Source organism: Bemisia tabaci, chromosome 4 (assembly GCF_918797505.1).
Source record: "Bemisia tabaci chromosome 4, PGI_BMITA_v3".
Classification (NCBI taxonomy): domain Eukaryota; kingdom Metazoa; phylum Arthropoda; class Insecta; order Hemiptera; family Aleyrodidae; genus Bemisia; species Bemisia tabaci.
In genome coordinates, this window is record NC_092796.1 from 31,190,766 (window position 1) to 31,204,816 (window position 14,051).

Genomic DNA, 14,051 nt, shown 5'->3' on the forward strand with positions numbered 1-14,051 from the left:
TCCATTCCGCATATATTCTTTTTTATTCCAGGTTAACAAGTGCCTTTAAAGTGCTGTTTAGAATTAAGTTTAAAAAAGACATCTCTGTATCGATTTCTTATTATTTTTAATCATTTATATTCTTCCACTCTAATCCTGTCTGATTTATGAAGCTCTTAAGAGAAATATAACTGTACTGTAAGCTTTTACCAAATGCTCAAAATTCTCAGTGTTTAGAAATTAAAATATAATTTGTATTTTTAACACAGTATAAGAAATGAATTAAATATATTCCTTTTTTAGGTGTTCTAAAGATTTTTTTTTATTTCCAAATTTATCATTTCAAGAAAACAAGAGGTTTGAATGAGGATAGGAATCAGCTGCCTTGGCTGAATGAAAATTTCATTTTTCAGACTTTTAATCAAGGAATCAATGTGCTCTTAATAACTGTAACAAAAATGCTTTATTCAAGAGTACGTATAAATTCTTACTTTTCTCAAATTTCGAATTTGAGACAGCTATAAAATTTTTTTAACTTCATTATTATCAAACCCTTTTTTTTTTTTAAAGAAAAAAGGCACAAAAAGCATAATTTTTTCATAGCATTAATATTAGAAATACATTCAATGCTCTGAAGCACTTACAAAATCAAAACAAACAAGATCAACAAAAATACTTTTGATTTTTTTTACTGTTTAATGACAAGAATATAAAGTCAGTTATTATCGGATTTCTCTCCTAAATTTTGACATTGGTGTTTCTATCTAATTTTTACACATTGCCCATAAGTGACTGTATCTTCTGGCTCAATGATGTCACATGAATTGGTATTATGAGGGTTGGCGACATTTTCCAAACAATTACCATACGTGGACACTGGGCCTCAGAGTCTAACTGGACAGCATTGATAGAACAAAAAGTTGAAATATGTATGTATTTTTAAAGACATCCAACTTTCTATAGAAATTAGTAGCAGAAGAAAAGTAATGCTTTTTCGGCAAACGCCATTCGATTTAGTTGATCACATGCTACTTTGTGAGGTTTGCTATTTTTTCAACTTTGCGATTAGCATCTTTTAATTTTTCTACCATTTCTCGAAGCTGCTCCACCGTGCAAACAAAATCAATTGTACTTGAGGACTTATCAGGAGACTGACAGAGGAACTGCACAAAGTATAGAAGATACCCTGGTCCACCGGAACTATTTGACTGTCAACAGAGAAATGAAAACATGACAAAAGATTGAAAAACTAAATGATGAAAAATATCAGTGGAGTTTTGAGATTACGCATAAATTTTGTCATCTCGCATCTTGAAGATCTTTTAGATGCAGCTTGTTACAGCTCCCTCATCAATGTTTCCTCAGAGATTTCAAGAAAGTACTTCAATTTATTTATAGTAAAACTCATTGACGTAATTTCCTCACAACTTCTGCAGTTATTCTTATATATTTGCAGAATGTCAAAAGCAGAATTTTAACGGAAACAATCAATTGTTTCTGATTTATTTTAGAGAGAGATTGATTAGGTATCAGTTTTTAAAAATTTACTAGCAGTCATTATTCTGATTCAGATACTTGAAACAAATTATCAGAATAAGACCTACGGCCCAAAGAAGACAATAGTCATAAATGTTACCCTGATTTGTTATAGCACATGGATAATTCAAATATTTTGTGAACTTTTTCCACAAACAGACTGTACCGTTTAAGGAAATGAGATTATAACTACTAAAAGAGAGTCATCATTAGTAAAAAAATAACAAGAGATCAAAAAGTAAGTAGAAAAAAAAAATTTACCTTCACACAGCAATCAAGTCTCCATTTTACATCCACAACATGGGGCAAACAATGATTAAACAGTCGCAAATTTTGTTGAATTTTTTCCACACAATTCGCGTAAATTATGACAAGTTCCTCTAAACGTGAAGGATTTAAATTATAGGCTTCCAAGAAAGATGAAAAAGAGGAGCTGCTGAGGTCATTTCTAGCAGCCTCTGTCAGCAACGTCACCGCTGAGGCATATGCTTCTTTGAGAGTGTCTTTCCGAGCACCTTCCAATTGGGATATATCTGTAAATATGTACAAACAGTTGATTCACAGAAAAACTTGGTTTCATATAGAATGTTCTCTCACCAATGTCAATTGAGGGGCTTGGAGGACAAGGTGCATAAGTGCAGTTTTTGCTATTTCCAGAAAAACGTGTTAAAAGTTTCTAAATTACGTATATGAAGCTTTATGGCGGAGAGAAAGTTGAAACTCACATTTTCATGCTTGAAAATGGAATTTTACCAGGGATTTTTCACAGATTTTGTTTCAAACCTGAATTTAATTGAAATCACTAATACGTCCATTTTTTTGAAAACTGCACTTTTGCGCCTTGTCCTCCAAACCCTTCAATTAAAATCCTTGGATTTGGACAAAACATATACCTTTCTGTAAAATAAGAAGCCCTCTGTCTTGATGTTGACCTCAACAACTGTGTATAAATCATAATGTACAATCAATAGCTTCCTTCTTTAAATATTTTAAAATCTTAACTTTAAAACTAATTTTGCGTATTCATTTTTTCATCCTCTGCTGACACTGAGGTCCCAGGTTTGACCCCCAGCAGAGACATTAATTACTAATACTTTTAAATTTTTCTTTTTACTTCAAATACCTCTGAGGGAGTAATCCCTTGTTTATAGGTCCTAAAGACCCTCCCCTCTCAGCCCTTTAAGTAGCCAGCCCCGGGTAACCGTTGTTTGAGGCTATAAAACTCAGGGTCACCTGGTCTGGAATCGAACCCAGGGTACTCCTGATCATAAAGAAAGTGCTGCAATCACTACACCATCAGATACTTTAGGTAATGATACCTTCTTTAGGTGTCATGAAAAAATGTCAGACTGCGATAATTTTACTACGCGAGACGCCTCAAAGGCGGTTACCCCCACCAATGGATCAAAAAGATGATTTTCTCGTTTGAAATAGGTGCCTAGTACCCTCATTGAGAGATGGTTCGGTTGTTTCTATTTGGGCGTAATTTATAGCCAACAAATGCATTTCCCCTGCAGGTTGCGCTTCACGAATGCCAGGGGGGCAGCCCCCGGGGGGTTGGACTCCTTACATGCGAGGTGCGGCAGCCCTTGACAGTTGGGCTTCTTGGATGCCAGGTGGGGCAACCTCTGGGAGTAGGGCTGCTTGGATGCCAGGGGGGCAGTCCCTAGGGGCATGACAGGAAGTCTGCGACATCGCAAACCGAGTTATATGATTGCCGACTTACACCGTCGATATAGGAGGCTTTGGCCATGGATGAAAAGGCTATGCAGTTAAATAGCTTCAGTTCATCTTTCAGTTGATTGATCGCTACTCTTTGTACAGTATGAGAGCAAGGATCTGTTTCAACGATGGACTTTTCACGATCTGTACAGATATCAAGCTATTATTCTTATAACAATGGAAAAAAGGTATAGTTACATGAATCATCGGCTGCTCCATAGTTACTTAGAACAGATGCTGACTGTCTAAGAATGGCTTGGAAATCGTTATCCGATACAACTGATTTGTTGCAAAGTCTCTTCAATCCTACGGTTATTTCCTGGGAAATTTTCATGCTCTGTACTTCTCAGAAAACTGCAAAAAACTTTTTCTATATTAGAAGCGTAAGGTAACAAACGGTACAATTAACTCTACGGATTTCAACTGGATAATTTTTATGTTTTTTGAGAATAAAAATGAAACCAAACAGAAATTGATAACAAAACCTGTTGATAATACGGTATTAGGAACGAGTGAACTGAACCAAGCTCTCTGATTGGCCAGTGATAAAGGAATGTTGATAACACCAAAACCAAAACAAATAGAAAGCAGCATGGCTTTGGGCAGTGAGTGAGCATAAGTCATAAATCTACGTAATAGTTTGTTTCAAGCATTGTTTTATTGCTTATTTTTCTCTTTCGAAGCTATATTTTATAGAAATAATTGAGACTTAATGTACTATTTTAAAGGACTTGCTATTTTATTCACATCATTCAGTACATCAATACCTTAGGCGTGTGCTTCGAAATCGCTCATTTAAGTAGTTGTTGTTTCAACTTGAAGAAATGCACATTATATTTTTGGGTACAGCCTCATGTAACCCCACTGAATATCGTGGGGTTTCCTCTCTTGCTATCAGATTCGAAAGTAAGTATTACTTGTCATTTGCATGTCTGGATCTTGTGGGTAAAAACTTCATATAACATCATGAATCATCATCAGGCAGAATCGTATTTATTTTTCCTTAAAGTCTTTCTCTAGGTTTTAGATTTCATTGAAGTAATGAGATGAATGCAGCACCCAGAATTGACATATTGAAGCCAGCAATAAGCTTAATGATATTTGGCTCTAAACTGATCGTCAAAATAGCGTCTAAATAAAGTTAATGTAGGGTAGAAGCATTCTACATCTAGAGCAGCGTAATCAATCATCATGTCGTGATGCACCCAATCCAGTAGAAATGCAGCAAATTGCATCAAATTGGAACCAAGAAAAAAAGATTTGATCTTACATCTCTTCCTAACACTCTATGTTTCGGACAAAATTTACAGCCCATTTTCATGTTCAAATCTTTCCTTTCCACTTTGAATTTTGAACAGGAGAAAATTTACGACTACAAGTAGGTAGTTGAACTCATAATTACCTCCTCCCAATTCACTTTTTACCAATAGGTGACTTGATGCATTTCTGTTGAACGTGATGCGTTTTAAGTAATTAAAATGTTCTTTCCCTTTTTTAGAAAATCTTGACGTATGAATTTAGATTCCTTGACATCATGTGTTAACACTGTCTGGTATGGTATCTGTAGCTTTTCACTACATATAGGTATTCCTTTAACTGTTACCTGCCCATACATAGGTATAGGTAATATCTTTTTCATTGTTTCTTTTTTTTCTATTTACTTTTTTTTTTTTTTTTTTTTCTGCAGGTGGAGATATTTGGCTGGTTGATTGTGGAGAAGGTACTCAGGTCCAAATGCAAAAAAGTTCCATAAAATTTGGCAAAGTCAAAAAAATATTTCTTACTCATCTTCATGGTGACCATGTAAGTTTTGCACAATCTTTTATATACATCTGTAGTTACCCTATAGCCATTTAGTAATAAATAATCGAACACTTTACTGTGATTCCTCTTTCTTGTTAATCTTGATATGAGATATTGATAATAAAGAAATGGCCTTTAACTTTCCTCCCCACCACAATTTTTTATCAGCTATACTTGAATCAACAGTAACTTGGAAAGTAGTGGTGTGCACACAATGGAAGAAATTACGAGGCTGTCTTTAGTCTATTGAAAGAAAGATTTCAAATAGGAAAAAAATATATTGCTCTTACTCAAAGGATTTGAAAGCATTTTTTGATTTTTGTCATTTAAAAGTTTTTAAGACCTTTGCCACTTTGTTCATAAAGCTGTTTTTGATACATAAACCTTAGAAAGTGCAGTTTCGAGCCAATTATTACTTACAAGTTAGTAGAGTTCACGATAAATAAGTTTACGCACTTTTAGACTGCGACTTAAGAGCCGTCATCTTGCTTCTTGCATTTACTTAACATGTAAAAGTGACATCAGACAATCCTCCATCGCAGTTTAGAAGTACGTAAACTTATTTGGTGTGGGCTGTACATGTAAGCGCTGCACCAAAGACAGTTCCATTGTTTGCTGTGACAGAATCTATTATTTGTTAACTGAACAGGAAAATAAAAACCCTCTTATTAAGGTCCAGCATGGAGAGGTAAAATAAAGATCTCTCATTAACCAGCTACTTTTCAGTTTAAGATTTCTTTACATCCTAAAAGTTAATTAATATCCTATTAAACATTTTCAGATTTTTGGGTTGCCAGGTTTATTAGCCTCGATGGGAACTATCGCTGAGCGAATGGATTTTGTTCTGGAACTCTATGGACCTAGGGGCTTGGCCAGATATGTTCGGGAAAGCCTTAATCTCTCACGATCTCCTCTATCATTTAAGTACAAGGTGATTTACTTCACTTATCTCATGAAGCATTCAAATGGAAGGTTGTATCTAAGTATGGAGCAATGTTTCTGAGACTATTCAGAAAATATATCAAGAAAAATTCCTGCTGGCCTCTCTGTTTTTCTTCAATATCAAGCAATACCATAAAATTAAATAGCTAAGCATAGCCTTTCACTCATTTTAATTCTTTTTTGTTAGACGTTCTTTTCACAGAAGATCTTCCATAGAAAATTATTAGGGGGAAAAAAAAACCTGGTCTTAAGAGTGATTATATTTATCATGGGAAAAATTGTCCGTCTACTGCACCTGCACTCTTTGAAACAATTTTTTATTTTTTTTTATTTTTAAGGAAAGTCTCATTTTTCAGTAGTTTTTTTAACTACTAAATAATGCGCTAATTCAAGCGGTCGTTGTAATGCCTGAATTCCTAAGGATAGTTGTGAAATTTTAAGAGAAAAAAAGATCTTTCTGTGAGTTGGAGAGAAAATCAGAATGTTTTTGTTTGAAATTTTGAAATGTCTTTGACTTTTTTTTTACAGAGAATTGGAAACCTGCATAAGTTAATCACAAAAGGACAAATTGCATGAGCAAAACTGTCTTATGGCAAAATTGTAGAATGCTCTTGTAAGAAAAGTCTCCTCTTCCCCAGTTACCTCTACTTTTTTGACAAGACTTACACTAGGGTCCCCCCGATCGTGTCCCCTTAAGGTTACATTTTGTTCTCATGCACCCCTTTTACATTCGACATTATTACTGCAAATCTACAAAATTGGTCACATTTCAAGTTCTCACCAAATTTGTACCGCGAGAGGTATTTTCCTGTACATTGCATTGTATATATTGTATGTTTTGTACAGGTTATTGAATTGGTACCGCAAGACTCGCAATATCCTGGGAACTTGATGAAAGACTGGCCTGTCATGGAAGTAGATACAAATCAACATCATCCACAAGAAATCCAGTCAGTTTCTGTTACGGCCAGTACCCATGAGGATCCTGTTTGGAATCTGTAGGTAACTCTTTTTAGTTTGATCCAGTTGAATCCTGTCCCAAATCACAGCACAATAACAAATCAATAGTTAAACTGCAAAAGTACATAACTCAGTTGCAGTGTTTCAAAATCTCCGATCCTATTTTATTTTTTCAAAGGAGACCAAACCAACATTATGGCTTAAAATTTTCACAGATTATCAATCTCATAGAGACGGAAAATCCCCATACCTTTAAAGAAGTGACGTTTAGTAATTTCTCATAGGTACAAAAAAGAAAGTGTGTAAAAAAATCTGCAACTCCTTAAATCGAGGTACTTATATCTGCAGTTTCACCATCTTCTTGTGACATCTAAAATAAAGCATATTAACATGGTAAATACCTTAGTGTGCCTAGTGAGTTGACAAAGTGAAGATGATGAACAAGAAGAAAATAATTTAAACGAAAAACTCTCGAGTTCATGTTTCACCCCAGGCCATTCTGGTAATGTGTAGCTCCCACCACTGATGTCCAGGCAGGAGCGCTCTCACTCATGCTGAATGTTGCCAGTTACTGTAACTGAAAAGCTCAGAACAACAACAACAACAAAACAATCTCAATAACCAGCTTAACAGCATGAATTGTGAGCAACTATGTGCTCAACTTTTTTGTCGTTCTCTTCTTTTCTAAGGGGATTCAAACAACAACTCAGTTGAATCGATCGGCAGAACAAAAATAATTAATCCTACCGTGTAAATGAGCAGTAAATTTTGTACTTCGCACTGTAAAAACTGATGGAGAGGGGTAAAATTAAATGAGTGTCTTGGTCTAGTTTTTAACAGATAATTGGCTCTGACAAGCCAGTGTTATTTGAATTAGCATTAATCTCTGACTTTGCCCCCTGCTTGCCAGTTTCCGTAGCATGGATTACAGTCAATGTACCAAAAAATGTTAAGATTTCAACCTCTAATTGTTCCCTACCTCCTGCATGCTTTGCCCCACATTTATCGCTATTCCTTTGGTACTAATTAGCACATGGTATTTTTCAGAATTGACTCACATGATGAATGCACAGTTAAAGCTAGTCGCATTGAGCATCGAATCCCATGTTTTGGCTATGTTTTCACAGAAAACGACCGACCTGGTACAATCAATGTGGATTACCTAAAGGGTGTAGGAATACCACCTGGACCGCTTTACGCAAAATTAAAACGTGGTGAGGCAGTCACCGCACCTAATGGCACAACTGTATCCTTTTTTCAAACCTGACTGAACTATGGATAAGAGTCCTGACAAGGTGATATTGAATTTTAAGTGTTCAAACAAATTACTCCTGCATCGCCACTCGCCCCTCTACCAGCCTCTTGTAGGAAATGAAATTTTGACACTTCTCTATTCCTGTCACAGGGCGACTGAAGCGCAAAATCTGGCTGTTGAGTGCAGCTCTTTACCATCGGCAATTAAATTATTCTAGCGACTCCATGTCTGTGGCACCTCTCCAGCTGCTGATACCAGGCCTGATCATCGTAATGAGCAGATTTTATTGTCAGATTTAACTTTTAATATAATGGACCGTTAGACAAGTGTACCACCCGCTAGAATGAAAGCACCCAGCAATATGTTTTTGCTTCGTAATTTCATAAGGAAACCGAGTCACACAACAGAAAGTCTGAAAATCAAGTTCTGAGCAAGTTGTAAGTTGTTACGATACGTTTGCCAATTGATAGACTAACATCGCGTTTGAATGAAAATACTTGTTAAATCTTGTTCAGGAGTTAATTTCAAAAATTCCCGTTGTTTGTCTTGTTTTCTACAAGAAATTTTGAAGAGAAAATTTATTATAACTGCTTCAATTCTGCAGAGATGACTTTTTAAATTTTTTCAGGGGGTTTTACAGTGATTATTTTTTCCATAAATCTTCTTTCATGATGACATGTAGGTAGAATATTATTTTTGCACTGGTATTTTCTTTAACATATGCCTCCTGCAGGTGAATCCGAAAGACTGTATTGGACCAGATAAGAAAGGGAGGAAGGCGACCATTTTAGGTGACACTTGGAATCCTAATTGTATGACTAAAATTGCAATGTAAGTAAATTTTAAACATATCAGAAACTTTTTCCCGTGCAAAGAAAAGAGAAAAAAGCGAGAGAAGGTTGATGCATGAAAGTGAATTCTAAAACCGGTTAAGTTTGATCTCAGAATTCAGATATCAATGATATGGCAGAGAGAAATAGATGTGGATGATAGGCCAACACAATTCAACCAAACTAAAGCATTCCCCAGCACATTTCTCTCCCAAAATATTTTCTGACAAATGATGCTAATGTTGAGAATCTCATAAAATCAATCACCACAGTGTCCATTAATGTGCACTACTAAGATTAATTGTGTTAAAGTTGTTAAAAACTAAGTACATCAATCCTTTTTGTCATCTCATTAGTGACAGCTACAATCACCAATATTGAATTTCTGTTCATTGCCTCTCAGTTAAGTTTTAAAGAGGCATGCATAGTTTGAATCATCCTCTTTACCTCACAGAGGAGGAACTCATATGAAGTAACAGAAATGTTTCAAAACAGCAAAAACCGAACATTTGTCAATTGAATTTGGCAAATGTAAAGCCAGTAATGCTTTTGTATAGATATTAGGCAAATTAAATAGAAAAATTCTACAAAATAAAACTTTTTAATTTTTATTTAGTGCAAGTGCCCAAATTCGATGAGCTACTGAAACCGATGAGATTTCTAAGTCACAAGTTCAATCAGCACTAAGTCACAAGCAAATCGATAGTGAAATTGCCAAACTGAACATCTCGGTTTGCGGAGTTGCAGACTTCCTGTCATCCTTTATTTTTTAAATGGAGAACTATTCAAAGTCAATTCTTAATAACTTCCGTGATTTTTATTCCGTGTCTGAAACCAATTCTGAGGAAACTTCAATGAATGATGTTGATTGGTTCTCCTTTCAAAACTAAAACAGGAGCGGATAAGTCTAAACAATGCAAATGAGATACATACAAAGTTTCACTGTTGAAATGGAAAGCCTGACTCTATACGTAATCAATAATCTTTAATTAAATGTGTTACCCAGTGAAAATCGGCGGAAGTGATCAACACGTAGAGAATGCCTTCAATTTATTCATTATTTATTTTTCCAGGCATAGTGATGTGTTGGTTCATGAGGCAACGCTTGAGGATGGACTTAAAGAAAAGGCTGTGAGTAATGGACACTCAACCCCATCAATGGCAGTAGAATTTAGTCATAAAATCGCTGCTAAAACACTGATTTTAAATCACTACAGTCAGCGATACAGATCTCCACATACTCCAGTCCCAAAGGCTCTTGCACAGGAGCAGGTAATAAATTTGTTTAGAATTTGACTATGAACACCCAAAAAAATTTCATTTTTTGTGTTGAGAGAATTTTATTTTGTTGTGTGAAAATTCAGTTGCTTTACAAGAGAAGATTGAACTTTTTTATTTTAATCATAACTCTGGATCATTATTATTAGAATATTGTATTTATACATTCATCCCTTTTTTGATTCCTAAAATTGCCTAATGACATCTGCTCAGTCATAACAATTTTTAAAAAAAAAATTTCTTGTCACTCCTCTCTCACCAATACCTAATTCTCTCTTTTTTTTTCTCTTTTAGGTATCATCTACGGACGTACTTTTGGAAGAGGCCAAAAATGCTGTCAAAAACTATCCAGGCTTTGAGTGTTCTGTAATTGCATCCAGAGATTTAATGACACATGAAGTTACATTATAAAAGGTTCAAGAAATTCCATCCACTACATTTCCTGATTAAAATACAGCTGTTGATCTTACCTCCTTTTGTAAGTCTTTCATTCCTGAATTAAGATGATTTCAGAAAAAAGTACGTAGGATCTCATTCAAATAAATGTACTTAAATTATAGAAAAGAAAAAAAGTGACCCAGTAATTTTCACCATGATTGGAAAAGTATCAGGTAGCTTTAGACTCTTTGTTATTTTTTTATCAAGAGAAAAGCCTTCTCCAAGCATTTTAGTTACTAATATTAACTCTCGAAGTGGAAATGAGTTTTTTTTATAAATTTATATTTTAAATATATTTTATTTTACTATCTCTATTTATATTTTTCCTCACCAATTCTATGATAATCCTAAAATGAAAAGTTTAGTATCAGTGAAGAAGTATAGTTGTAAAGTGACATGCTCATTGAGATGATTCACATTAAAATATGATCAAGTTGGCAGAACCATATTGAACTATCTTTGCGGTATTTTACCATCATGAAATGATTATGTCCAAGAGAATTCTGCTATAATATAAAGGGTCTATTGTTCTAGCAAACGGTTGAATGTACAGGATATGAGCCCTTATTTTCCAAAATTTTGAATCTTGGGAATGCTCAGGAGAGCAATTCCGTCGCATTGCTGCTGTTTCTCTCATGTCTAGATTGAGTTATGTCTGAATGAAACAACTTTGGTAAAATGTATTAAAGTTTGCTTTTTCCTTTACAACTTCACAGAGTTCAAATCTACTTCTTAACATAATCATCGAGGAGATCCAAACATTTCAAAAGCTGACCCTGAATTTGAGAATCCTTTAATCAAATAACTTAGCAGGTCGGTTATTGAATTTAAGTAAAATGGGTGGCAGTTGTGCATCCAGGGATTGCGAATGCGCTCCTGCCAAGTGCTAAACGAAAGAGCATGGCCATGCCACCACCTTGTTGGACTCTGTTGCTTCAATCTCCTACTGATTAATGACCTAGGCAGTCATGCTTAAGGAGTGATCTGAAATTTTATTTACCACTCAGTCGAGTAGCTCAAACTGACTTCTACCAAAGGCCCATGTCCCTCCCCCACCCTGTCGCCTTAGATGAACAAACAGAGATTAGAGTGGCATGGTCATGCGGACAAATTTCATGGGCACCTTAAAATTTGTCCTATTACATCAACAATCAAACTCAGGCCTTTAATGCCGACAATGAACCGCCTTAACTACTACAACACTCTGAAGATGCTCATTAAGGCTTCCAAGTTAGGCCTCAAAATTCTAAATTGGTGAAAAGAAAAAAAACGCAAAAGCTTGTTAAGATATCAAACACCAGGTTCTTATTATTCCTTGATAACTCCCATTTTCGCAAACAAAGGTAACCGTTGGCTTAACTTGAAAACCTTGCATCTTGATTAGAATTCATTGAAAATTTCCATTAGTTTGAATTAACATGAGTTAAATTCATTTGCTCAATATTTTCATACAGTGAGTGTATTCTTCAAGAAGGATGGAAACTATTCACTGACTTTTCCGAGAAATTGCTAACAAGTTTTTCTCAACCCAAGAAGTACAACATAACCAGACATTTTTCTCTAAAATAAAGCTTGGGGCCTTAAAAATATTTTTCATCTGAGAAGTTAGCACCCATCCCATTACCATAATTATATTTTATTGGGCCGACTAGCGATGATCATCATTCTGAAATATCCCGCCATTTTTTAAAATCCGGTCTTTTGCCGCCTTCTGGATTGCCTACGTCACACCACATACCCCTGACGGCAACAAAAACAAGTCGGTCATTTTGAGTTCACGAATGACGTTTCCAATGCTCATGCTGGGCATTGGATGTTCTCCCAGTAAAGTGTAAAGTCTCCAAATACGTACTTCACTTCAAATTAATTTTTTTAAATTATAAGGGTTCGAAAAAATGAATGATCATTTAGGTATTCCTTTGTAACCACCACAGTCCTTTCCTTTGATTATTGTCCCAGTTTGATTTTTGTTGCCATCTTGAAGTTTTGTGACGTCAGGCGGGTACCACTTTTGCCAGGCGACTACCGAATCTGTAGCGCGCATTTCAAATCTTCGCCTGCTCTCAACAAGATTAGAACAAGATGAGGACGAGAAGCATTGTTTGATAAATGAGATGACGATGAGATATAAATTAGATATAAATGATCCGTCACATTCCTTCCTAGAAATGTGCCTGTTCCAGCTGAATTTAGTTTTTTATTTCTGAATGATGAAAGAATCTCAAAGGATCGAAATATGACTAATTACTAGCTCTGTAGCTTGCAAGATAACGCCCTTACCTGAGTTATGAATTTTTCCAGTATCGTTGAAATATAAGTAGAGTACCTAGTAGCGGCACCCAGTGTCACAGTATGTCATACCTATTTGATGTACCTAGGTAATTCTCATCCAAATAAGAGAAGAATAAATATTTACCTTCATTAACACCAAGTAGACGAAAGTTCCACTGTGAACTTAGTTGGCCAATAAAAATGCAAACAATGAAGCAATTATTTTTATTTCCTGACTCCAAATGGTAAGAATTATGGTAAGAACTCTAAGGCATAGTAAAAACTGTATTTATCATTCCTCAATAAATACAAGCACAAGGTTGACTGTTTGCATGGAAATGATAGTACATTAGTTGGCGGCTTATCTATTATTCTAAACTTCAGATTAAGTTGATGAAGGTAGCAGGTTGTTGTCAGCAAGAGCTGTTGATATGAGTATGTAGTTTAGAATGGTCAATTTTTAATTCTGCCATAGGAGCATCATTAGTATTTAATACAAAACTCTCAGGGGTCTCTGGATACTATGCCACCTCTCATCAAGAATGTTTATGCTAATTTTGTTGCTATGTGGTGATGGGAGAGATAATTTCAAGATTATTTTGGTAAAAGTCGGACAAATATGAGGATGCCAAGTTTATAAGAAAATCTCACAAACCAAAGTGAACATTGTTTCGTGCCTCTGCAATTTTCAGCTTCGGGCTAGGTTCTCGCAAGAAGGTCAGCACAACGCGCTGATCAAACTTTTGTGGAATTTCTTGTTAATTTTAGAATGTGTGCCAAAGTCACAGTAAGTATTCCACAAAAATTGCAAATCTGAAAAATCTAGAAAAATAACAAGTACCTCTCAGCCTCCGCGCAATTCGCACCCCTGCTAATAAATGTTGGAGAATAGAGAACACTTTACCCTCAAAACATTACTCGCACTGAGTTTAAACTAATATGTAATTATATGTGTACGATGGTGGATCTGAGCTGTACTTACTTACCAAACTTTGTTGAGCGAAGTTGTTACTTAGGGGAAATTCATTAACTGCTGC

General features: G+C 35.4%; 2 protein-coding genes across 3 annotated transcripts; one reads left to right on the forward strand and one right to left on the reverse strand.

The window, feature by feature from the left end:
• Positions 1–423: 423 nt before the first annotated feature.
• LOC109036448 (COMM domain-containing protein 3) lies at positions 424–3,711 on the reverse strand. The gene is made up of 3 exons (XM_019050664.2): positions 3,436–3,711; positions 1,777–2,048; positions 424–1,187 (listed from the first exon to the last, which is right to left on the reverse strand). The coding sequence occupies exons 1-3, from the start codon at positions 3,569–3,571 to the stop codon at positions 1,008–1,010; spliced, it is 588 nt and encodes a 195-aa protein (XP_018906209.1). The 5' UTR covers positions 3,572–3,711; the 3' UTR covers positions 424–1,007.
• Positions 3,712–3,832: 121 nt separating this feature from the next.
• Positions 3,833–11,057, forward strand: LOC109036458 (zinc phosphodiesterase ELAC protein 1). 2 transcript variants are annotated; one of them, XM_019050684.2, is made up of 8 exons: positions 3,833–4,143; positions 4,925–5,040; positions 5,822–5,971; positions 6,829–6,980; positions 7,990–8,188; positions 8,931–9,028; positions 10,101–10,299; positions 10,600–11,057. In XM_019050684.2, the coding sequence occupies exons 1-8, from the start codon at positions 4,062–4,064 to the stop codon at positions 10,714–10,716; spliced, it is 1,113 nt and encodes a 370-aa protein (XP_018906229.2). In that variant the 5' UTR covers positions 3,833–4,061; the 3' UTR covers positions 10,717–11,057. The 2 variants fall into 2 exon arrangements, with proteins under 2 accessions (XP_018906229.2, XP_072155789.1); XM_072299688.1 differs by lacking the exons at positions 3,833–4,143; positions 4,925–5,040 and adding an exon at positions 5,154–5,243.
• The last annotated feature ends 2,994 nt before the right edge of the window (positions 11,058–14,051 follow it).